The sequence below is a fragment of the Trachinotus anak genome, unplaced genomic scaffold (genome assembly GCF_046630095.1).
Source record: "Trachinotus anak isolate AG129_WGS33_773 ecotype Australia unplaced genomic scaffold, CSIRO_AGI_Tana_v1 ptg000004l, whole genome shotgun sequence".
Taxonomy (NCBI): Eukaryota; Metazoa; Chordata; class Actinopteri; order Carangiformes; family Carangidae; genus Trachinotus; species Trachinotus anak.
This window is the reverse complement of record NW_027273855.1, coordinates 15,807,728-15,834,797: the sequence shown is the minus strand read 5'-3', so window position 1 is coordinate 15,834,797 and position 27,070 is coordinate 15,807,728. Positions and strand designations below refer to the sequence as shown.

Genomic DNA, 27,070 nt, shown 5'->3' with positions numbered 1-27,070 from the left:
GCAAGGCGTGTGATGGCTCTCTCCTTCATGTCTGAGAGACTGGGTGTAGGGAGGCAGATGATTTTGGAGACAGGTTGTCTCATCCTAGTAAGTTTTGGAGTATGGAGTCTTTGCTTATTGTCAGGGAGTAGTTCAAGTATGACAGTTTCATCACGGTGAAGTATGTGGTGATGGGTGAAGGGCTGAGGGGGTTATTTCCATAGAGGGTATAGAGGGAGGGACTGAGGACACAGCACTGAGGGTCTCTGGTGTCGGTGATGATGGTGTGAGACATGGCTGTGCCAGTTACTACTGTGGTCTCTTGCTAAGGACATTGTGAATTTGCGCTCAGTAAAAAAACTCTGAGGTACTAATGGCATACAGCAGCAATTCAAACAGGATAAAGGTGAAGCTTTTTTGGCCCTGAGTAATAGCTTGACTGTCAGTGGTCTCTCCCTCTCCCTCTGACACTGGCGCCTCCAGGAAATGTTCCTAGGGTTGGCCAGATGGGGCCACTGAAAATTTTGGGGTTGCACACAACAACCAAAAGCCATAAGTGAATATTATGCTGTTGTAGTATACTGTAGAGGCTGCTCTATATAACTATTTCAATATGAGAGGAATCACACATTGATACTTTGGTTTCTTATTTTACAGTTAATGCTACTAATCATCTGATGTACACAATAAACAATATGGTAAACAACAACATGTGTCATGATCTGGATATATGGATATGTTGTTGGTGATTCATTGCTCTTTAAGTAGACCAGTTGTCCTTTTCCTTAAAAAGACGAATATACAGCTTTAATTTGAAGGAGTACACTGATTGTACAGAGCAAATAGCACGGCAGGGATCGAGCCTGTTCAAGTTTAGAAACACCACACAGTAGAGTATTTTCAATACAGCTTCAACCTGTTCACTCAACTTCAACGCTTTCTCCACTGCTGCTTCAGTGCCCCGTTGCTGCTCTCTACGATGGTGGCAAACGGTCCTCTGGCATTGCGCAGTGCACGGGCTGCATCATCTGATGCTGCTTTCACTGACTTTTTGGACGTTGGATTTTAAATTAACCAATCAATCAAATCTGGGGTGGCCATTGACATTTCAGTGGTGGCCATGGCCTCCCTTTTGTCCCCCCACTTGACAGCGCCATTGCCCTCTCAAACACGCACACACAGACACACACGCTCCTTTCTACTTCCAGCTGTGATGCACATGGTATGTTCTCATAGCGAGTCACTTCTCTCATCCACAGCTGGTCGTGGTGTCTATGAGTTTTGGTAATGCGCTTCCATTTCGCATTTCCATTCAAATGGCTTTACTCGTAAAACTACTGCAATCAGCCACCTTATTTCAGCTGAGCCGTGTGTGCGTGTTTGTGTGTGTGTGTGTGTGTGTGTGCGCGCATGTGTGTGTGTGTGCATGCTGTGCTGCTGCTGTGTGTGCAGGCAGGCTGTTTTGGGAAGCAAACACTGTAATCTAGAGCCTGGCCAATCATTTTCTTCACCATAGCAACACACCTGGCCATTGCATATCATTGCATATCACTCAGTGCTTGGTTCCATTCAGCTATTGATTCATGTATATGTTTGTTCTGCTTCCTTCCTGGTGTCTGACAGGCTGAGAGAGAAAAGCAAAACAGTGAACAATTCTGTGTCCTCTTTGGTCTGGGAAGGTCTTTTTTAGAATCAAACAAGAAACTCTTACACCTAGAGCATGTGTGTGTATATGTGTATGTGTGTGTGTGCATCCGGGCACTGAGAGGCACCACAAAAACCTCCGGCAGGTGCATCTGCTGGAAATCCACAACAAAGCATGCTCCAGGAACAAACAAAGATAAGGACGGTGGGATAAAGGGAGGATGAGAGAGGAACGAGAGAATAACATTCTCTAAAGGTCTGAATGCTTAGCCTCACACTCCCCGCGAAATGTCAGACGCTGCCTGTGAAGCCGGTGTCGATAGAAACACACTTTTCAGCATTTGTGAGTGGGTGATGGTGTGTGTTTGTGTGTGCACGTGTGAGTGTTAATGTTTTCCTCTGCTGACACGTGTTAAGATATTAGCCCTTTGACCTATTCTGTCTAGCAGCCGCTTTTTGCAAATGTCAATCACTGAATGTGAGAGTATGCAAGCATGTTAGTGTGAGCGTGATGAAATCTGTGAAATCTGATCGAATCTAAGTATTGAGAAAAAAAAATGTGTCACAGTATTTTTTCTTGTGAGAAACTCAAAATTAAGTCTATTAATGTGTCATATTGTGTACAATCACAAAAAAAACAACAAAAAACAGTTGGTTGTAAGTATTACACAGCATGACATCACCCATGGAATACATTCATAGATAGATTACCAAAGATAATTTCATCTCTACTGCACTCTACTGAACATTTAAACACTTGATTCCCACCTGCGGATAATCTATCCTGGCATGTTATTCATGCAGTGTAGCTTACCATGCAGGAAGATGGGAGTTAGAGCTCTTGGGTAAAAATAACTTCCATCATAGCAGGGAGTTTTTCAATTGGAAAAAACAGATTAGAGATAAGTAGGTACTACTCACTCCTCTGAATTTAAATTCTAGCATGAACATTCCAGGTGGTGTGTTTGTCTTTGTGTGCATGTTGTGTTGCTGTGGGCATACGCAAGTGTGTGCGCGCTCTCTGTCTGCATGTGTGTGTTTGTGTGTCTCTCACATATATTCAAATGAGCCTGCCACATCTTTTTGTCAATAGGTGGTCCTGCCAAGGTGCATGATGCAGTTTAAAAAGCGAGAGGAAATGACTTTTCTTCTCAAGTCATTCTGTTGAGGCTCGGGCTCGGTACGTGATGACAGCAATAATTAAACTGACACAGTCAGAGAGGCAGGCCCTGTTTTCCCCCTGAAAACACACACACACACACACACACACACACACACACACACACACACACACACACACACACACACACACTTATACAAGCTTTCACTGTAGCTGACAGGGTAAAAGCTGAACACACAGAGCTAACAAGACTTGCTGTGGTAACTGGATTAGATTTGTTAGCCCTAGAAGAAGAGTCTGGCATCTCTACCTGATTACAGATCCCTGATGTGTTTCTGCTGGCCTCGGTCTTCACGACAGAGCTTTGATTCTCAACACAAACTTGATTAGACCAGACCCAACTGCTCTGGTCTGGGTCAGGCTCTATTTTCTCTTAATTTCCTCAGGCTAATTTTATTCGGCAATTAGTTTTTAGCCTTAATCAAACCACAAGAAACAATGTGTTGTGTGTTAACACGTTCACATGTAGCTGTGTCAGCTATGACACTTTGGAGCCATCAGGTTGGCTGAGGTGATACATATTGACACATACAATAATGCCTATGAAGAAGCAGTTAGCATCAAGAGAATTTATTTGACTTGAAATGTCTGAGGAATGGGAGAAACTTAATGAGACTTAAGTCATTATGTTTGGGCCAGACATTGTTGAGCCTGAAAAAAAATCGTACTTCCAGTTGTCCTAGTGTAAGTTGAGGTGATGTCTTCCCCTTCAATTAAACACATTTTCTATTCCTATTTCATCGTTTTTCATTACGCCCCCTTCCACCCGCCCAGTCCATTTCTCTGACATTTGGACTCATCTACCCCCTTTCATTATCTGACATCCTGTGATTATGATTTGCCTGACAAAGGATTCAGCTTGTTTACACTTTCAAAAGTTCATAAATGATCCCCCCCATTTAGCTGTCAACTTGACTGGCTTATTGTTCTTGCACTGTACTCGCTGTGTAGCTAGGTTTCCTGATGGCTGAAGCTGCTGACCTTAACAAATGCCTATCCATTATGAATGCATCACTAAAGCTGTGAAAGTTAGCGAAGGCTGTCATATATAGCTGAGCAATGCTAACAACCGCTGTCAGAGAAGCAGAGGAGGGGTGAATGGGGGAGGGGGGGTCACATACATTATTGACTAGTAGCGGAAGTCTATTTTTTTTTTTTGAGCAGTACATTAAGCCTTGCTCCGAGAAAGAGGAGGGGAGGGCAGTGGCCTGAATCTGAATGTTCTCCCAAGGTAGCCAGGAACAAGACCACAGCCAACTTCAGTTCTAAATAGACTCACATAAAAAACATTCCCAGAGGTGCTGTGTGCTGTCGGCTCAGCACGCATTTGTACTTTGGGTTCAAACTTAACTTTTCTTTTTTTTTTTCCTATCTAGTCATCTTTCGGGGTTATGAGTTGTTGAGGAGCTCTGAACATTCTACAATAGCAGAGTTGCAATTTAATACTCAGATTACCAACAGCAACTCAAATTAAAGTCAAATTCAAATTAGTAAATTTTTACACTTGAATTATTTGGCATGATTCTGCTTGGCCAGATGTGTAGCTTTTCCTCAGTTGGAAGAGGAAATGCTAACTAAGCCTTGGCCTCTTAGATCAGGGCAGGTCCAACGGGTCTAGGTTCTGGCAGAAGCTTGATCTGTCAAGGCCTCAGCTGAGCTGAGGTGGTCTGGCTCGGGTCAGCCCATCAATAGCACTGTGGACAGCAATTAATATTGTCAAACCAGCCCAGGAAGAGTTGCAGCATCAACAAAAATGGAAATGTGCTCTGTGATACTTTCCCTCCTCTGTTTTGCACACTTAGATTGGGTACAAGCCCAGCAGACAGAGCATGGTGGAGAGACAGATAAAAAGGGAAAATGAAAGAGAGAGGGAGGGAAGTGGTGCACTTTGAAACATCAGATCCCAATAATCAATATGTGACAAGTTCCCAGCAGTTCTGCTGACTGAAAGGGAATATGAAGTGTTTAACCCAGCTCTGCCATCCTTCTCGCATGTCCTCTTTCGTCACACTTTTCTTCACTTTCATTTTATGCTTAGACTGAACTTTTGAGTAATCCCATTTCTCTTGACATTTACCTTTCCTATCCCTCCAGCCTACATTCTCATTTCATCATTCAACAAAACAATCCCATCTCTCACACTATGATGACTTGGTGACGGAAAAACAACCAGAGAGAAGAAGAAAGAGGAGACAATTGCTGTTCTGACATCTACTGGCTGACTCCGCCTTGTCATTAGTACCCATCACTCCCCACACACACACACACACACACACACACACACACACACTTGCACACACACAGATGTGACAATGATCTGAGACTGAAGACAGCTAATGAAATGAGGGAAATGAGGGGAGCAGTGCTGTGAGCGCAGCATGATAGTGTGGTGTGCCAGGGAGAAGGGCAGACAGGAGGAAAAAGGACAAGACAGCAGGGCTGGACCACATCATTATAATCCCTATCAGAACTGCACACTAAAAAAGGCAAAATCAGGGATAAGCAAGTTTAGTTCTCATACACTTTGTCTGTAATCAAAAAAAAAAAAAAAAAGAAATCGACAATTTTGTTGTCCCTTTTTTCTCCTAGAAGAAAAAATGTTGAAAAAGAAAACTAAAGACAAACATTAAGTGTGTTTCCATCCACATGTTTTATGCACATTTTCACTGTCCACATGAAAAAAAAGGACAAGAGAGGTAGCCAGAGAACAAGGTTTTCATTGCACTGGAATGTGCTGCTTCTCATGTATATGACAATTACAGAAGACCTTGTATTTATCAATATTAAAGAAAATGTGCCAAAATGCAATAAGCAATGGTTTAATGGCACCCAAGTGGAGAATTAGTGCCACCAAATGTTTGCTTGATGCACACAACTCCTAATACTTGCATAACAGCATCAGATAGAAACATGCAATTTGTTTTCGGGAAATTAAAATGCTATATTTGAATTGCAATTTGGTTATTGTATAGCACTCTGACAGGGCCTTTAAAGGAAAATGTAGTCTCCTACAGTCTAGATTCTATATGTATAGTTTTTAAATCACTTAATTTGGAAAGGAAATTAAGTGAGGGCATCTGAAATGTCAGTAATAATCCTTAACTGTGGTAAGTAAGTAAGATAAGCGACCGACATTGTAATAAATCAGCATTTCCCATTAAATGTTGATGCTTCTTAGCTAATAAGAGGGAACACATTTTTATTCAAATCATCTCCAGCAGACGACGAGTTATACCACATTCTTGAAATGCTAAATTTGTGTTTGAAATTCATTGTGCATGTTAGCAAATGAAAATTAAAGTTCATAGGAGCTTTTCGCTGGCAGCAAAATTTCATTAAAAGTCCTGTGTGCGCCTTTTATTTTTAACATACACCCATGCAGACTTCCTCTGCTCTACATTCGTAATCATGTTGAGGACTACAGAGGCGTAGCTGCCACAGGTAAATGATATCAGCAGGTACAGAGCAGAGACCGAATGCCATTACAGGAGAAACAGCCCTGGCAGCAAGGCATCCACTCTGCTTTGAAGTGCATTTGTCACATGAAACACAGCCATGCTTGACTTCAAAGAGGGCATTACAATAGTTCCACGCCTTTCAACTTTGATAACAACATGTTCACTGTTTCTTTAACCGTCTGCTGTTGCTGCCATTTCCAGCCAACAGACAAGCTTTTTCAGGAGAGATAGAAAGAGGAGAGGTGAGGTGAGGAGAGGTGAAGAGAGGAGAGGAGAGGATAGGAAGGGAGGAGAGGAGAGGAGCTGTTGTCTGCTACACAATGATAATATCCCACTGACTCAGGAACTGATCAAGGTAATAGTAATTAAAAAGTAACAATGGTGAGCTAATGTGCTTGCTGAGCTCAGGAATAAACATAAATACACACACATCGCTATGGATTAAAAGTACACATACAAAACTACCCACAAGGACACACACACACAAGCACACAACGTCCTTTGCAAGCACATGTTTACTTTCAAACATTGTGTGATTGGCCTTTTTAATCTTATCTATAGTGGAGTTTCAATTTAATTGGTGAAGCAACTGAAAAACACAAACTGCTCTTGCTCCAAGTTTTATTTTGTGTCAGACAGAGAGGAAGCTGTGCTCGCCATAATAATGTGGCACTGATAAGGGAAAGAGAATAGAGACGTGAACACAATCAAACACCAATTCTAAATGCAATTACACACACACACACACACACACACACACACACACACACACACACACACACACACACACACACACACTCTGTCGCTCTTTCCTACACACAATACCAAACACACAACCTGCAGGGAGCTTACATACTATTTATTTTATATTAAGCTTACAATTATGTTACTCTACCATAATCCTTTCTCCAAATCATAAGCATTATCTTAATACACAAGGATGAAGGCACAAACCTTTGCTCACCTAAACTCACTTGAAAAGAATGACATCAGAAACCCTACACACACTTTAACAGGTGCATCCTTTTACAGCGGTGGAGGTTGCTGTCTCTCAGCAGGTGGCGGCGAGCGATAAAGAGGGGGAATCGATGTGAAGACGGGGAGATAAACCCATGTTGACGGACAGGGGAGAGCGCCTGCACGGAAATTGAATCGCTGAAGCGCCACATATACTTTAGCAAAAAGCTGAGAAATGGGAATAGGTGGAGTAGGAAGAGGAGAGACAAAGGAAATGGAGAGAGAGTTTTGGTAATAAAGAGAAAGATGGAGAAGAAGAGGGAAAAGGACTCATGGACACGGTCACTGTATTTTAGTCACTGAAAATTCATAACAAGGCTAGATGTCAGCATTGACAATGAGAAACATGGAGGTTAACTGGAATCATGAACAGCCAGCAAGATTTAAATATTCCATGGCCGTGTGTATGTGACCATTTTTTCACTTCGCCACTTTCTTCAAATTTCCTTCGTATAACATTTACTCTTCCTCTTCCTCCCACGACTTTCATCTGTCCTCATGAAGCGTTATTCCACCACGCCAGTGAGCAGAATTCCCTCTCATCTTCACATCAACGCCCATAACTTTTATTCCACACACAGAAGTGCACACAGCCCCCTGGGATCTACAATTATCAGGCATCCAGCATCCGGGCAGGCGGTTTTAGAGAAGCCATTAGCTAACCGAGCCCTCGAATCTCCAGGGGTTTAACGCACTCTCAAGGAGATGACACTCACAGACAACTGTGTTACTAGACTCAATACATATAATCTCCCTTCTCAATGAAAATGACTCATGTCAACAAGACAGACAGACTGGGCTGATAAAATGACAGTTATGCGACAGTTAAGTAAAATAAATACAGTCAATACTGTTTTGAAGCATATAGCATATAGTTTTCTATTACGAGAGTTAATAACATAACCAGTAACAATATTCAATTAGAACCTTGCCTTCATGCCAACAATCATTGTATAAGAGTAGGATTCATTTTTGAAATGCCCAATGACTCAGATTAGCATGAAGTGCTTGCTCAGTGAAGAATGTTGTGCATGTGGACAGGTGAAATGTGAACGTTTTCAAAGTGAATGTAAGGATGTGAAACAGGCATGGTCATGCAATCTGAATGGCCAAAGGTATCATGCATAAGAATAATAACACCGGCACAAGCAAAGCAAAAGCACGGAAATGGTTTGTCACTATCTGTGCCCTTCTCGCTCCCTCCCTCGCTCTCCTTTCAGCTTGTATCCTTGGACCAGACTCTCAGAGAGAAATCCAATTTCTGTGAACAGCACCATGTTGTCCTGATAGGATCTATCACCTGGAGCTAGAGCAGCAGCAAGAGAGGCAGTGCACCGTGGACACATCCTGAACTGCACCTGTTACAACACTGACACACAAACACACGCACACACACACACACATATGTCCACAGACATTCAATCATGCTCTCACACAGATATGGATAAGACTGCTCATACTGTCCATGCACTCATGTACCGACAACAGTGGTTAATGAAGCATTCAGATTGTTTAAGAAAAGTAGAAATAACTCAACATAAAAATACGCATGTATCTGCCCTGCAAGCAAAATATTGCCGATGAGTGAAAGTATAAGTACAAATAATTATTGACAAAATGTTGTCAAGGGATATTTCTGGTTCATTTCACCCTAATATATTTCCCGTAAATGTGGCTATTGTGGGTCTATAGCTTGTGCTAAGTTTGCAATTGCTTCCTCTGATGTAGAGATTGAGGGCTATAATGCTAACTGCATAGGGATCTACATTCAGCTGGTCATTCTGCACATTCATCAGCGCAGTTTGTTTACATGTGTGAGGTTGTTGACCATTATGACAATTGTGAGTACCTCAGGTACAGCGTACCTCGGGAAACTGGAGGTGTTCCTCCACAGCCGACTAAGGAGGAAAAGTCTTGCCGCAGAGAGCGGAACATATTGATGACAGACTTAGAACACAAATGTCCACAGATCAGAGTGATTCCAGTGATGTAGCTACAAGACACTCAACACTCTACACTCAATACTGTCGTCCTGGAGAACGTGTTTCAAAATCAACTGGAAGAGGAGGCCAACAAAGAAGGGTGGACCATACAGTCAGGTGACCTTACAGGAAGAAAAAGCAATAATATATAGTTACACCACAATTAAAATGGTAGCTGAGAGATGTTAAATAATTGGTTACATGTTTAAAAAAAAAAAACTACTTCTCCAGCACAAACACACTCTGAATGAAAGAAAACCTCACACTTGTACTTGTGTACAAGTTGCCCCCACACAGTTAGCCATAATAGTTGTACCAGGCAGCTACCATCTGTGTTTTCTTTTGATCAGACTCAAACAACTGTTTAGAAGATTGATGTTAAAACCATTTATTATTTGGAAAGCTGTAGGAGGCTCACGCAGCTCGTTCCATTATGCTAATAATTATGCAGAATAGCTTCTTTCAGAGTTTATTTTATCATACACTTATTGGATCAGTGTGTCTGATGCATTAATATTTTAGTGGCATTTTGATGCTACTTCACCTTAAATTAAATATTACAATGTATATTTAATAAGCCAATCATATTTTATGTAAAATCTAAATCTGCAAGGTAAGTAGTGACTTTAGTTCTCAAATAAATGAAGAGAAGCATAGTACAATATTCATAGTAACAGTCAAATACAGTATAATGCTGTCAATTACAGTATATCCATGCTACACTCTACACATACATATATTAAAAATATAAATTACATGATTTTAGTTCCTCCTAAAGCGGAGTACTGATGTTTGGTCTGAGCAGATCAATAAAGTGACACAGGCACTGATGGGTGGATCACAGCCTCTCTATGTCTGTCACCTCACTCCCGACACCCACTCTTTCACATATCTCTCTCACACATATACACACCGCACTCTGGATGTGTCTGGTTTCACTGTGGAAATGTGACACTAGTGCACTTCTTCAGACATCCAATAGCGTCAGCAGAGTGGTCAGAAATAAACGCTTTACCGAGTGATTTCATCCAGCTCAGTCCCACATCTTTACTTTTTGATTTCTACCCTCTCTGGGTAGCAGTGAAATTATTTCTTTGTTTTTGTAATTACATTCAAATACATCTTTGCACGGGATTGGTTTCAGACTTTGATAGTTTGTATTTCGACCTAATTCTAAGGAAAGTTTTGCTTTAACTGCAGATTCAGATACAGAAACACGTACCTTCATTGCCTGGGCTTTCTTGTGAAACATCTCCTCCATGTCCTCCGCCAGCCTCTTTACCAGCCGCAGCCCATCAATCTCTTCCACCCGCACTGCCCGCTCAAACTCCTTGTATTTCTGAAAGAAAAACCACACATTAACGTTAACAGGTTGCAGTTACTGCCGCCGTTAAATCACTCAATGGTGTGTTTTTAGTACATTAAACGATTTCAAGGGATTCTGGAAAAAAAAAAAAAAAATGTATGTCATATTTTGCTTAATGCTACATGTTGGCATGCATTTCACAGCATGAGCTCATGCCAACGTTCAGCGTCCTAATTGCGGTAAAGTTACTCAGTGTTGTTTTGCTCACATCTGACAAATGGCCACATTTCTAAGGCAAAGCAAGGTGTTGGGGCAAAAATGATAGCCCTATATATTCTACCCACTTGCAGTCATGAGTTTTAAAAACATGTCCCTTATTATCATTTATGGAAGCATTCATTTACTGTAGGTATTTCTGTAGGGGAACAAGCTATAAAAATACCTTATACACCAAGTCAAGTTTATGAATATAATCTAAAATCAGACATGCAATGAGTGTTGTCTGTACAGTGTAGGCAGAAGTAGTGGTAGCAGAATTACAGCGTAGAAAAACAAAATTACATTATACAATGATTATCAGTGGTTCAAAACTGGAATAAAGCTTAGTAGGAGTTGCTTCTCCAAACTAATCTACATACAAACGAAACCAATCAGCTCAGCCAAGAGAATTATCAGCCACCTTCAAGTTTTACTCACCACACATTAAGCATTGATGACACACCACTGCCCTCGGTATCTGCACTACACTAAATCACATTATTCAGCTATAAACCTATACTAGGGTGCTTAGCTTAACCAGCGCTTTAAACGGGGGACAGTGACATTAAGTCTCATTAATTCCACGCCCATACATGCCGCGCGCACACACACACACACACACACACATACACAGAGCTGATCTAAGCGAGGGGTATACTTGTACAGAAAAAAATAGAAGAAAAAGAAGAAGAAAAGAAAACCATTTTTGAAATCTGTGCAAAGCTGCAGGCGGCTGTGTTTCACTCTTGGGGGATTTAACAGAAGATTACCGCCATATCAAATAGCATGCTCCCTCTAATGTTATGCCAACCTGCTTAGATGCATGCTCCTAGCTGCTCCCGTGCAGCAACACACATGAGTAGCAGGGTGAGGGGAGAGAAATCACAGCAGGAGGAGGGGAGTAGGGACAGCATCAGACACTCAGGCAGTAGCTTTTGGATTTAGGCAATCATCTGAAAAACGGCAGGACATCGCTAAACAGAGAAGACTTTTTTTTTCTTTTTTTTTTTTTTTAGCTTCATGCCAAAACTTTTGATAAGCATGAATTCTTTAGTTGTAGCTGAAGGTGACGAGTGAAAGCAAAGCAACTGGGCAAAAATGTCACTTCCAAGACAGGTCACTTTATTGTGCAACGTCACCGAAATAAAAAGCACCCCACTGAAAACAATCAAGCACGAAAAGGGACGGCGAGAAGGAGAGATACTGACTTTGATCACTGATTATCTTTCTAGCAAGTGATCAAACATGGGTAAATTTCTTTTTTGTGTTTGTGTGTTGCTGTGTGCCGAGGAGAATGTGGGCACCTTTGTATTTGCTCCATCCTGTGAGAAAGACACAGCCAGACAGACAAACAGATGAGAGAGCAAAAGACAGATAAAGGGGAAACAAAAAGAGAGACTGCGATAGGGAGAGCAAACACTGCGCGGGTGCAAAGAGATTCAAGAGATGCGAAGACAGGTAGGATGAAGAAGAAAGGGAAGGCGGGGAGATGTTAAGGGTGAAAAGCGAAGGTAGAAAGTGGAGGAATAGGATGATGGATGATCAGAGAGAACCTGGAGAGATAATATTGAAGTGGGAAGGTCAGGGGGTGGCATGAAATGCTATCTGTATTTGTAGAGCTGCAGGCCGACACAAATGGAGGGAAGCAGGTTAAAATCACTAAATTTCCATTCAGTTTAATATTTTATGACAAACATAGTAAGAAGAATGACTTACACTGTACAACGTAATAGATTAAGTTCAAATCTGTTGATTACTACATTCATCATTACAAGCAACCAATTATAAGGAGTGCAAGGGCCAGAGCCTGGAGGTACAATACTCCTGTATTGCCAGAGTGATCATGGTATTTGGAGAAGATCTTTTTTTTTTTTCCAGCAATTATAGTGATTAGAGGAAAGAGGGTCTGATTCATCAAGGTACTTTCTGAGGAGATGAGTGTCCAATTTACAGTATAATGGGAGCGGAGGGGTGAATCTCATGTTCTAAATGAGTGGAAAAGTGCCTCTACCAGTGGAGAGAGATTGAAAGACAGGTGGAGCAACGAGCAGCAGGAACGGCAAAGAGCTGCTGACAGGAAGAAGCCAGGGAAGACTGAAGAGAATGAGGTTCCTAAAGGGAAACACACACTGTTTCATCTTTAACACCATATCAAAGCATCAACCCTCACTTCACAGCCATAACACTGAACAGTCTGTGTCTTTGAAATGCTGCCGAAGTGGTGCCATCGCTGCCAGATTCATTTGCATGTCATGGCCAAACAGTTTGGTATTAAAATTCTCTTTAAAAGCCCCAGTGCAGCCATCCAAAAATGCTTCTGTTTCACATATGGTAAAGACTGAATCAGACACCACGAAGGAAGGAAGAAAGAAAGAAAGAAATTTTACTAAACACTAATGTTCTTTTAGACACAGCTTTTTCTTCAGACCTGTTCTGCATAACAACTATCTCAACCAAGTCTTACATTTTCTCACACAAACCTTAGTCCCTCACCCAACATCACTGCTAATTAATTGCAGCCTCAAGTAACATAGTCTGTGGCCAATCAAAGTGACTGGCTGATGACTCACAAGCCAAAATCACAGCGACCGGAACCGTATGAAAATCGGCGCAATAATCCCACTGGCTGACAGACAACTGCAGTATGTCAGAGGGACAGAAAATCTAGGTTTTAAGCCAGTCCTGTTTCCTGGCTGGCTCTGGTGGGCTGTTAAAGCTGACAGGTCAGCAGGAGATCAAATCTGAACGGGCTTAACTGCTTTCTACACCAATTTCTGTCTTGTCCTTTCTCCCTTTACTTTCTCCGTAGAGCTTTTTCTTCTCTCTCGTTTGTGTATCTCCTGGTTTCCCTTTCATCTCGCTTCTCCTCTACTGCACCCACTTCTTTTGCTAATTATAAAAATGAACGGGCTGACTACATGGACACACTCATAGATTATTCTTCCGATCGAAACCAATACATTTTTTTCCCACAGGTCCATGAAATCCTTGTCCATGAAACTGGCCCAGAACTGGCAGACATTACACACTTCACCAAGGACTAAGGAAAGCACAGAGCTCCCACAGCCTGAGCTGAAATGTTTATGTTTGTGATCACGTTTGTGTGGTCAGTGAGAGGCTGAGAGGGTCCGGCTGACCACAGGCTGTCCGCAGCGCTATGCTCAGTCAGGCTGACCAGAGCAGACCGCGCCCAATTAGCCTGGCGCTATCCTCTTCACATCACATCATCATCATAGGAAAGCCAACTGACATACATCCAGAACCACCATTTCCCAGGAGAAGGCATAAAAAGCTTCTACAACAGGCCTCAACAGAAACTTTAATATGAATTAGCAGTGAAGTGAATGAGAAGACAACCAGAGGAGTCAGATTCAGGCTCCTGTGTTGATCTAATGAAGTATCTACTGTGCTAAAGTGTTCTTAAGCCAGACAGAGAGAGACACCCTTCCAGCTCCAGGGTTGCTCTTATGTGGTTAAATCTCTATTTCAATGTCCCAGCAGGATAATAAGAGAGTTGAAAGTTACTGTCTAAAAGATGCACAGATGGTCAAATATCATCATCATATGTTAGAGACACAGTTGGTCCTTGTCAGATGAAAAATAGATCACAGATTGGGGGGGGGGGGGGGGGGGGGTTCAGAAGCATCTGCTTTGGAGGAGGTGGCTGGTATTCAGATGTAACTTTTAGCTGGAGCACCTGTTCAGGTCCACTAGTACTACTTGTTGAACACAACATAGTGTTTTTTGCTTTTTTTCCCAAGGGGTTGTCATGTTTGCAAGAAAATGGTGCAAGTGTGCACGAGGATACTGGCCTGACTTTACACTCCCTGTCGCACACATACTGCGCTCTTCACCAGGAGGGTTTCTGCTAACCTATAATATGGGCTGGCCTTCAGATCAAATGGTTTCACACCACATAGTAGCTGTTTCTTTTTTTTTTTTTTTTTTTAAATATATTTTACAAACTATGGCTCTCGTTTGGTTCATCACTCTGGTCACTACTGGTTTTGAAGCCTTGGATAGCTCACTTTAAGGGTTGGTTCATGTAAATTACAAAAAATAAAAAATAAAAGATAAAGATGAAGATGAATCGACTTTTATTTGTACTGTCTTTCCAAAACAATGACCTGGAGATTGTTTTTTAATATTTCAACACCAATAACAAAATTCCATTCATCTGTAGTGTAAAAATTCTTTACACTGGAATCCATCTGGTGTGATTAGACATGTTCAAATTGGATTTCTTTTTCAGTTCACAGGAATAATGACATCGCAGTAATTACTAAAATGGCAGACAGCAGTTTAAAAAGTGTGTATGTAACAATACACATAGTTCCACCTTGGAACCTCGGAAATCTCAATCTCTTCACTGCATAACAGCTAGAAGTTTAGTAACAAACAATGTTTCTCTGAGCCAAAATTATTGTCTGCCCATAGATGAAACTAGTGACAGCCCAGACACAAATTTACCTCTCCCCCACCAAGTTACATCTAAAGATAGTATATCTATCCCCAGCGTCCATTAAAAAAGTCGTCTCTGCTGTGTTGAGGACAGAGACAAGCAGTGGTGACACATATTGTACCATCAGTGTAACTCAATCCCTCTCTTCTGCTTCCCCCTCACCCCCTCTGCTTTGGTGCATCACATGGATGAGCTGATGCAGCTAATCTCTCTCCTACACAGTGTGCTCTGACTGTGGGACAATAATCAGAGGCTAGAATCCCCATATCCAGGCTGCACCTTAGCTCACAGCAACAGTGACATGCGCAAACCTGAATGTACACACACACACGCATACACACACACATACAAAAGACAGATGTTACAGATATAGATCCAAATGATATGTATAGATAGATAGGCAACATGTGTACTGCTTTTTTCTGTGTCCATTGGCTGGTTCGCCTCCGTGATGGAGTATTAGAGTGTAGACATACAAATGACATATGAAGTATTTGTATCTATGTTTGTGGTTTCATTGGGGTTTGATAATAAAGTGGTTAATGAAGGGGAACAACTTCATTTCACACTAAGACTGAACCCCAATCCCCCAAATCCCAGCTCATTTTACGCGTCACCAGAGCCCACTTTACCTTGTCCCATTCTCCCATAATCTTACAGCTGTTCTGTATCTCTCTCTCTCTCTCTCTCTCTCTCTCTCTCTCTCTCTCTCTGTCTCACACACACACACACGCAGACACACACACTGACTGGCACAAAAACGTATGTTCACACTTCAACATCTGTGCAAAGACATAAACATATAACATTACTCTAAGAATCCTTCATTCATTTATTACAGATTTTAATCTTTTAATTTTAATTTAAAATTGTGAAACATGTGACCTAAATGTAAATGACTAAAAGTCAAAAATAAAAACAGCGTTGCTTTGTTGCTCAGATGTTTTCTGTCTCTCTGGCTAACTAAATGAAGCTGAACAGCAGAAAAGGAGAGGCAGAATTTGCAAACATGTGCCAAGAAGCCAAGCGTACTACCCTGAATTACAAGTCTGTGTGCTATAGTATTCTGCCTCATTCAAGCTGTGTTATTTGGTTTTCATTCACAAAAAGCAGCCCTGTTTGTTTTGTTTGCTCCTGCCTGCTTGTCTGACTACAAGTGGATGAGTCTGGTTTCATGAACAAAAGAGACACAGCTCAGAGAAGCCTCTGACTGTGTGTGTATGTGTGAGTGTGTGTGTGTGTGTGTGTGTGTGTGTGTGTGTGTGTGTGTGTATGTGTACATGTCTTTGTATAGCTGTGTGGACAAATTTTGCTTTTGAAACCATCATTGCGAGGACGTTTTGGTCGACCCTCACAACTTCAAAGGGCTGTTTGAGGGTTAAGATGTGGTTTTAGGGTTAGAATTAGGTTCCTAATAGGGTTAATGTTAGGTATTTATTTATGATGGTTAAAGTTAGGGTAAAGGGGCTGGGGAATGCTTTATGTCAATGAGTATCCTCACAACTATGGTAAAGCAAGTATAAGTTTGTGTTGTGAGTGCTGTTTAGGAGACAAAGAGAGGGGCACAAGGAAATAGAGACCAATAAGTCCACTTAGCAGAGTCTTTGATGTACTGAGCAACTGAAATGATCTGGGTATCTGGATCTGGATAAGAGATAAAGTTGGCGTGCGAATCTTCCTGGTAAACTTGAAAAAAAATTGCATGTCATTCCAGATGCTCAAGGACAAGAGGGCAGAGAAAGGGGGAAGAAAGGAACCATAATATCAAGGACCACTACCACTATTTTTATCTCTTCCCTGTATGTCTCTTTTTGGTTCTTTCATCCATAAATGGTGTTTGGATATCCAATTCAGTATCCAGTGATAAACATCAATCTCAACCATTAGCATCTAGCATCAAGTCAAATTTTGGTATGTTAAAGCTGCAATTCTCAAAATAGCATATTACATGTAATATATTAAAGAAATGCTGCAAAGCAGTCTTTGACATCCATGGTAAGATTCTAATAACTTTAATTCTAAAACCACAATTTACAGTAGTTTACCAGCAGGATAATGAGCAGTAAAACATCAGCCATGGTGGTCTGTTCAATAGTCTGTTTAGTTTTTTTTTTTTTTTTAAGGGTAATTTTTTATGCTTTGTCATGCTTCTATCCTACTACATTTAAGAGGGAAATATTGTACTTTCTACTCCACTGCATTTATTTGGCAGCTTCAGTTAAACAAGCAAGATACAGTAAGGATTGTTACACTTCAGTTCACTGAAGCTCATGCCTGTGCTGTAATCAGTCCCTTTTCTGGGGTGAACAGGGATCCATCCCTTTCACCCAGGAGAAAAAATTGGCCCTAGGGATTGTCATTGTATAATTCACACACTCTATATCAATTCTATCTTTTCCCAACATGTGGAGAATATTAGGTATTACGACATATAATATCCAATATATGTTGAAAAAATTACATATACAGACCTATATGAATTATGTAACCAAATCCCAGGACAGAGATGCACAACTTTCAAACAACAACAAAGGTGAAGTGCAGTTTGTGTGTGTGTATGCTTGCAGGTGCTTGTATGTGTTCATTAATGCAATTTACATCCTTGTACCTAAAGAGTGTGTGGGCATGTATTCTCCTAAAACATGTTCAGGAGAACAAACGTCTTGCAGTGTCATCATTTCATATAAAGGGCTGCTGATTCCCTAAAGCCATGTTTTTTAATTACAGAGTACGTAGCTCAGGGAGGAGGAGGGGAGCGGGGGTGGGGAGACGACGAGAAAGGAGGTGAAGAGAGAAAGAGAGAAGAGGTATAACGGTGAGGTATCACGTGGTTGACGTTAAGCCTGTTTTCTGCCATTGTGTCACTGGGCCACCACTGTGTGTGTGTGTCTGTGTGCAGGAATGAGGGAAACAGAGAGAGTGAGGGTGAGAGACTGAAACAAAAGCACTCTGACTGGTGTTGCCTTCTGCCTCCTGTGAAACACTCAGAGTCTGTTACTTGAGCGGGGGACAGGAGCATCAGCCCAAATCCGCAGCAGGAAATCACTGCTGGATCACAGGATCTCTCAGGAACGCCAAATCGTTGCTATGCCCTCCTCCTTTCATACCCTCCCTTGTACGCCAGCCGACAAATTGTTCCCTCAAAAGAAGAGCGCTGGCCGGAGATGAAGTGGAACAATTAATTTCACGCCTGTCCTCCCTGCCTCAAAAGCATGTTGGTCTGAGTCCTGTATCTGGTGGCACAGAGACACTCCCCGCAGATTGTAAAACACACACACACACACACACACACACACAGACACACTCACAGACAAAATGTGAATTAAACACTTGGTGTAAATGCTAATCACACAGACGTAAAAACAAGACATCTTTAATAAAATTTAGGAATCATAAACTCTTCTTGCCTGACTGGCCACACTTTCATCATTGCTCCGTTCACCATAACGCAATCTATCAGTGAGGGCGAAGACAGTATTGATCATAGCACGGAGATGCACTGTGAATGAAAGGGAAGGATTGGGAGAACACATGCACACACATCCTTGACGGACCACTCAATCATATGGTGAGAAGAGGGCAGCTCCTGATGGGAAGTAAACTGTGCCCTAAGAAGTGAGCTGGGAGCAGTTTCATCGTGGTCAGTCGCTGGCCACCAGAAAACCACCGCACAGTCAGACACACATTCAGCAAGCAGACGAAGCACGAGTAGGAAACCAGATGGTGGTTAAGGCTGTTGGCACCCAAGTTTCAATTGTTTTCTTATGAAACAAATAGTTCTTGTCTTCATTTCTGCGTTGCCAAGTCACATCTGAAGGCATTATAAAGCACCTGTTGAACCACATGTTCAAAATTCAACTTCGGTAAATAGACAAATTGATAACTGGACTCTTCCTTGTGTCAGGCATGATAACAGTGTTCAGAATCATGGTATCTCTTTGCTTCTGATTGATGAAGGTTCTGTTAAATCTAGACAGACAACAACAGCTAAATGATGATCCTACAGCTCTTCTTTTATCATGACTGTCACACACTGGTTTCCTATTTTTCAGTGTGTTGGCAGCAGTGATGGCAGCTCTAAATGGGTTATCATCAGAAGGACTAAAACCAGAATTGACTGTTGAAAAAAGCAAATACTTTAATTTACAACTAAAATGTGGAACTTCGCTAGTGGAAAAACATGTTCATCATCTGAGGGGAGTGGTAGCTTTCCATTGACGGACCTGTCCAGGCAATAAAAATCAGCACTGTAGGCTGAGAATTACAACTTAAGGAGCTAGGGGCTCTAGCTCTGTTTTTCATTCTTGATATACCAATTTCTATAATTTTTTATGTGAACAACTGAGTGTCACACTATGAATGCCTACCAGGAGTGACTGAAAATGTGCATTTCTATATGATATTGTTTAGTGTGGCCGATCTTTGATTCCCAGTGTGGTCCGTCAACACGTCAAATTAACCACTTCTTTTCTAGGATAACCCAGCACTTAGACTCAAGTCAGCCTTATGGGAAACTTAAAACTTTTAAATCCATAAAATTCCTGAACAATGAATGTAACTAAATGTAAATATTGTACAAAGGGAGGCTTTGCATATTTAATGATTTGGACTTTGCTGCTAATACTATCAAAAAAGTGCTATTAACAGCTTTGTACATTTTCGGATAATGTGTTATTGTAATACTAAACAAAAAATGTGGGTAAACCTACTGAGAAAGTGATTGACTCCTTTCACCCGACAAGATTGCCTTTCTGTTTCTGACTGAGAGGACAAAGATACACATGTGCAGTTACATACCACACACACACACACACACACACACACACACACACAAAGACGCATGGGAGGGAATATCTTCACAGATTCAAACAGTGAGCTGCTAGCTGCTGTGCAGACTGGTAAAATGGATTCATCCCATCTCATCCCTGGCTTGCTGCTGCTGTAAGTGTTGGAGCCTCTGTGTGAGATACTTCAGTTGGTGATTGTGTGTTTTCAAAACTTACTGAGCGTAGCGCTGCACACTCTCAGTGGAAGGTGTAGCTTTCTGGTTTAACAGCACCGTGTGCTCCGACAGACGTCACAGCACATCTTATCTTGTGTTTTCTGTACTTCTGAAATGCTTTTATTGCATAGCATGTTGTAACCATGGTCTTGACAGGTGCTCTATAAATGAAGTTTACTTACTTACTTATTTACATTTACCCTGGTGTTATGCCAATTTTACCTTTTTGCATTGACTACACAAAAGCCAGACGTTACAGTGAGTTAGCAGGTTTTTTATCCAGTGTAAAAAAGGGGCTTTAGTTTGGTGTGTTAGCATACTTGCATTTGCTAATTAATACTAAACACGAAGTACAGGTAAGGCTGTATGGAAACTTTATCAGTTGTTTTTTTTTTTTTTTTTTTTTTCAAGTATTTGGCCAAAAGCCAAAGTAGTGGATGAACTGAAACGACCTGAAGATGATGTGATAGAGCTAAATTAAAGGTTAGGCAATCACCAGTCATCATCAGTTATTACAATGAATTTTGAGGGGGACATAAATGATAACAAAAGACGACATGGGATGATGTCATGAAATAGCGTGGGATCATGGGAGTTGTTGTCTTCACCGCCATTGCCATAAGCTTCTCATGGTTTGGATTTCTGCAGTGTCAATTGTTCAGGAGGTTTTTACCTGGAGCTGAATTATCTACAGAGGTCTCCTCCTCTCCAAAATAAACAGACCTGGTGATTATAACAGCTAAAAGCACTGAAAGCAGTTTCACATTTAAATTCAGTGTTTCGCCAATGTCGTACAGTGGACAAAGGACATCAGGGAAGGGCTGGGAGCTAATCTAACTAACTGCTAACTTATAACCCAGATGTTCAGGAGTGTTTTACTGGCAGCTGATTTAAATGCAAAGGTGTCCTCCTCTCCATAACCAACGGACCAGGGGATCAAATCTGATAGAGGGGTCAACCAATAGCCGAGTGTTTAGGACGCACAACACGTAGGTGCTAATCCACAAAGCAGGCAAGTCCCGGCCAAGACTCTTTACTGCATGTCATTCCCCTTCTCTCTGTCACTCTTTACTGGTTTTTACCAGTAGTTGATCAGCAGAGGTGTCCCCCACTCCATAACAAACGGACCAGTTTAAAAGAAACAATAAATAAAGCGATTTCACTTTAAAAATTAGTGATTAGGAGGAGTCATAGGAGAGGTCAGGGGATCACCAAAGTCAGCAGGCTTTGTCCTCTGGGGTGCACAATATTTCACAGCACTCCGTTTGATGGCTGTTGAGATGTTTCAGTCAAGACCAAAGTGGTGGCCCGATCAACATACCAGATGACTAACAGTCGTGGTTTGCCTCCACGGAGCGCGTGGAAAGTGTTGGTAATTATTGAGTGTTATCCCTTACATAATTAAACATCAACTTGTATTTTTAAAAATCTCTTTTCAAAAAAAATCACTGGTTCACACACATCCTCCCTGAGAGCCAAAGCCACGGTGCTCTTTTTTATTCCAGCATAATCGAAACCACTTACACACCTCACCCATTTAGCTCCTTTACACAATTCATCCACCCGCAGCTCCTGAATGTGTGTGTGTGTGTGTATGCGTGTGTGTACACGTGCTTTTGCAGGCTGCCTGAGGGCTATTGAGAGGAACAGTAGAATAACAGCTGTACTAACACGAACACACACACACACGCAAGGCCTTATGGCATAGCCGGCAGCAACACTCAGAAGTTTTTCCCAGGGTGCACTGCGTCTGTTGGGTATGCACCATTGGCCCTCAGAGTGGGTGCCAAATCCCTGCTCTCTCTAATGACCGCCATCTTTCAGTGTCCTCACTTGCCTTGCCATCATGGCGTACCCCCCGCCTATACATAGACATGGAAATTCCTAAAGGGCTGAGGCTGACATTGCCTATGCCAGCACGAGAACTTATCTACCCCATAATAATTCTTTTATGAAGCAAAGTAAAGACTTTCTCTTTCAACACTCATGCAGAAAGTGCAGGAAGTAGCCTCTCCACCATTCCCACTCCACTTCTTCTTTCATACAGCCATAATTCACTTCACCAAAAAATATAATAGCACCAAGAGCAGGTCTAATCTGTTCACATGGAACTGATTAATAGTCCACAGTCTATCTGTAGTTGCCTGCATTCAGTTGGTTTCAGCAGAGTCCTGGAAAACATTTTTCATGCTTAGCAGCAGGTTTAGTGTGGCCTGCTGCTTCCCTATTCCACTCCATACATTCTCAGTCTCAAATTGATTCTAGCAGCAGCCAGCGTGAAAGTGGAGGGGGAGAGGAAAACATTGTGGTGGATGTATAAAGGCAATATTCATCCTTGCAAGTGGAGATTTATTATGGGAAGTTATATTTTTTGGACTGCAGTTTCATTTGAGTTTGTTTTGAAAGCCTCACAATGAAATGGAAAAAAAATAAACGTACCACCTACAGTGGCGATAAATACTTTTGAGATCTGCAAAACATAAATTAAGAAGACACTACTAAGTTTAACTGTACACATGAAAATAATAAAGAATATGAAATAAGTGTACAACATAAAATATAAACTAAAGATGATATATTGTTCAGAAAGGAATAGGTTAAAAGAAAAAAGTATAAACAACATTAACACATTTCTTACGTATTCACAGTATAAATATGGCCATTTTTAGAGATATCAAGTTGGAACTCTTGCCACCCGAGGAGGCTTATTTCTAGAAAGCTCAGGTTCAAGGTAATAAAAATCCTAGAGGAATCGTTGTCTATGTTATCTGATAATACTAATCATGATCGTTTGGTGTTTAGATCCAGGACCTGTGCAGATCACTGGTGTAAACTATCGTCCAGTCAGCATCAGCATCATGGTTGAGGAATGCTGTGGCATTCAAACAAAGGGCAGTTTCTCGGTTGTAAGAGCATTAAAATCATTCGACACACCAGAACACTGCTTGTACAATGACACCAGGTAGGTCTAATACATAGAGTGTCAGTCTTTGCACCATAGTCTGAGTGCCATCAGCATAGTGTGCAGAAAATGGAATGCATTTGAGCTCTTGACGCCTACTGCAACCTTTTGTTCTTTGCTGATAACTGTGTAACCCAGTATGGTCTTCTGTCAGTATAACCTCATCATATGACATATTACATACTTATCTATTAGCTTGAAGAGGTTCACTGTTTTCCTGGGTTTGCAAACAGGAAAGAAACTGACTGAATGAATACATCAACAAATATTCCTGAATCACAGTAAAGCTGGATTTATACTTGTATTATGGTGCTATGCCGCATGTACAGCACATTACTGCGATGGCTGGTTGTGGTGTGAAGACAACATTACATTAACAGTTTAGCTTATTTGACGTAGTTATCTATAGTCAGTGTGTTACGTGCAAATGGATTTGGATTAGTGTGATTCCAGTCTAGAGAAGTAGCCGGGAGCACCAGCACAGAAGCTGAGCGATGTGCTGCTGTGGAGGGGGCCATACACAAAAGCATTTTAGCCACTATTTTAAAAAAATTTTAAAAACACTTTAACTTGCCATCAAACAGCCCTTTCCTTTACGCTGTATTACTCTGCAGATCAGCTGTTGAGTCCTAGGGACACGGTAGTTCCGTCATTGAATATATGTAGTTCCAAAGGATCTACATTTTTACACTTTAAATGACATTGTTTTTTTTTAATTCTGTGGCTAAAACATGTTTTTGCAGATGGCCCCAACCACAGCAGCACATCACTAAGCTTCTGTGCTCCCGGCTGCTTCTCTAAACTGGGAGCGCGCTGAAACGAATCTAGTGCAGGTGATGTATTCACTATAGACAAGCACCTCATACCACTCCACATGAAATAATCCAGACTATCTCTTCATGGGAGTTAAATAAAGACTCTGACTTTCAGTGGTTTCCTTTTATCCTCTTTCTCCTTTTTAGTAAAAAACATCTAAGAAAGTGATAACACTGCAAACCTTCTGCTCACTGCACAAATGTGAATAATGAACATAAACACAGTGATTGCACAGCGGTACTCTTCAGTTCAATAATTAAACAGAGCGAAATAATGTTATAAGTTACCTGGATACACCTCTGCATTCACAAAGCCATCAGCTTGATTAGCCAGTGATTGAAAGTTAATTGATTGCAGTGATTAACTGACTCAGTATTAATCAGATTTCTAGTTTATTGCCATTAGATAAACTTTTTAAAATTTATTTTATACTGAATCTTTTAAAGACCTACAGCAGTCATTCAAAAATTCCCAGTTGTTTATATATGTCTGTAGAGCAGCATATGAAGAAGATTATTGTATCGTCTGGGTCAATGGTAAATGAAGCACTTCCTATACAGACCCCGCAGTACAGCCAGAAATAAATTAAACTTTGACGATTCAACAATGAAGTTGAAACAATCCCATGTTGTGACCATTGCTGTGAGTCACAGTTACATTATCACAGACTATTTATATTCAGCTGAGCAACACACTGTCTCCGGTTGAAAAAGTAACAGTTCCTCTATCTGACTAAATGTGGCCCTGTGCTCATGCCAATAACACTGTGTAATCAATATGGCTCAACATTGATCCATACTGATCCTCTGTGTCTAAGTAATCATTTGTCACCTACTCAGTGCTCAGCATTTCCTCATTTGCACATCAGTCAGCACGGGCCTCTTGCTATCAATGCATAACATGGCATGTCACAGACACACAACAGAAAATAAATACACACAGAGTGCGAAAACTTTTTTGTAATGTGGTGAGCAACATGGGAAGGCTAACTGAAGTGCATGTGTGTACTGATGTGTGGTTTTCCCGTTGTTTACGCATGACTGTATTCCTCCACTGTACACTGCAGAAGCAAGTGCGTGTTTGTGCGAGATGATAGCAAGTGCAGGTGAAGGTCATCAAAGGGAGGGGCTGCCGTTGTCCCACTGAGCTGGATTTGGCAGCACTCATACAGTCTATGAGAAGTGTTGTGCAAATGGGGTGTAGTACAGTAAAACTAAGCGTGCATTTGTGCGAGTGTGTCGGCAGAGTTGATGTAGGGGGTGACTTGGGACACATATTGAGAGTGCAGTGAGTGCAGGACATTGTGCTGGGCCAGCAGAACTATTTTTTTTAAGGGTGTGGGCACCAACATTTGCTCCAAACTCTGGCGTGTCCCAAGATCCCCTCCCATGTATTCTTTAGTGCCATAGCTGCATCCTATCCATTATTAAAGCAGAGGGATGGAGGGAGAGGAGGAGAGACTTGGAGAGAAAGTGTGAGAGGGAAGGGGAGAAGGAGAGAAAAATAATTGGGGGAGGCACAAGGATGCAAAAACATATGGGTGACAGAATTGGCAAAAAGGTGGAGGGTACTTAAGAGACAAAGAAAGAAAGAAAGAAAGAAAGAAAGAAAGAAAGAAAGAAAGAAAGAAAGGTTAAGCTTCACTATATAGAGAATTATCTGAGCATGCAGCGGTTTGGGACATATAAGGAGGTACCTGTGATTGATGGAGCAGCTGTAATGAGCTTGATGTCCTTTCTCATATTCAGTGTATTACTTTATAAGAGCCATCTTTACCTACAGCACACAAGGTGGACCCAAACAACCAGCAGGATGATTGATGTGGACAGCAGCAAGTCACAGACAGTCCTTCACACAGTGCCGCACACGTTAATGTGCTTAATAGTACTAGTCCCGCCCCTTTACCAAGTTGGCTAATGTTTACTTTCTGCATACAATCGAGTCTGGAGCTGACCAGGCGAACAATCTGTCATAATTACAGAAATCTGTAAAAATGTGTGTGTGTGTGTGTGTGTGTGTGTGTGTGTGTGTGTGTGTGTGTGTGTGTGTCTCTATGTTTGTATACATGTGTGTGTCCATTAATGTGTGGTGTTGCCACGGTGAGATGCTCTTTATCTGCAGGCCAACAGAAGCAGAGCCAAACCTGAGCAACCAATGACAGATGACAGTGGATATTTATCTTCAGTGTTCACATTCATCATCCGAGCAGCACAGAGCACAAGGTATTACACTGTATGCAAACACTGTGTGTGTGTGTGTGTGTGTGTGTGTGTGTGTGTGTGCGCACCTGTATCTTCTGCAGAAACTTCAGGAACTAGGAAGACAAATCAGCTTTCTTACAAATACAAATTAACTACTGAATCAAACACTTTTCACGCTGGCAAATGAACTTAGAGAAATTGGGGATAAATCAAAGAGGTAAACTGCACAACTGCAACTGCTAACAAGTCACCAAGAGACACTTGATTTTCTAAGCCCACAAAACACAGCGTCAGCAGTTGTGCTCTTAAAGAATTGAAGTTCTTTAATCTGGTAGCAAAAGGCCTCGCTCTCTGCTCCTGAGCTCTCTTTAGTAAAGGCAGGGTGTTTGATTCACGCGGTGGCTTTTCTCATGCTTTTCTCACCAACAAAGCACTAATTACAGTATGAGTGAGTGGCTGTGTTGGCTAAAGCTGGCCTGCTAGGACATGAAAGGATAGCAGCACAGGCTGCACTCTCGCCTGCTAACGCTGTAATTAACTCTGTGTGACACGGCATTCCTCCATCACTTTCTCTCTCTCTTTCTCTTTTACACACACACACGCACGCACGCACGCACGCACGCACACACACACCTCTTCCTCTTCCCTCTCCCTCAATAAGCAGTGGAGGAATCAAATTTAGCAAGATCATGCTTTGGTCAATGAGAACAAGACAGGGAGGGAGATAGAAGCAGAAGAAGAAATGGGAGGGTTAGGGGAGGTTAGGGGAAGAGGCACCGTCACCAGTACACACCCCAAAACAC

At 41.6% G+C, this 27,070-nt stretch overlaps 1 protein-coding gene across 3 annotated transcripts in view; it reads right to left on the bottom strand.

Annotated features, from left to right (window-relative positions):
• Nucleotides 1–27,070, bottom strand: part of cacna2d3a (calcium channel, voltage-dependent, alpha 2/delta subunit 3a) — a 112,243-nt gene that overhangs the window by 78,661 nt on the left and 6,512 nt on the right. For all 3 annotated transcript variants that reach the window (XM_071476368.1, XM_071476366.1, XM_071476367.1), the window contains exon 3: nucleotides 10,483–10,599. In XM_071476368.1, coding sequence (XP_071332469.1) covers nucleotides 10,483–10,599 — 117 coding nt within the window. The remainder of the gene's footprint in view (nucleotides 1–10,482; nucleotides 10,600–27,070) is intronic.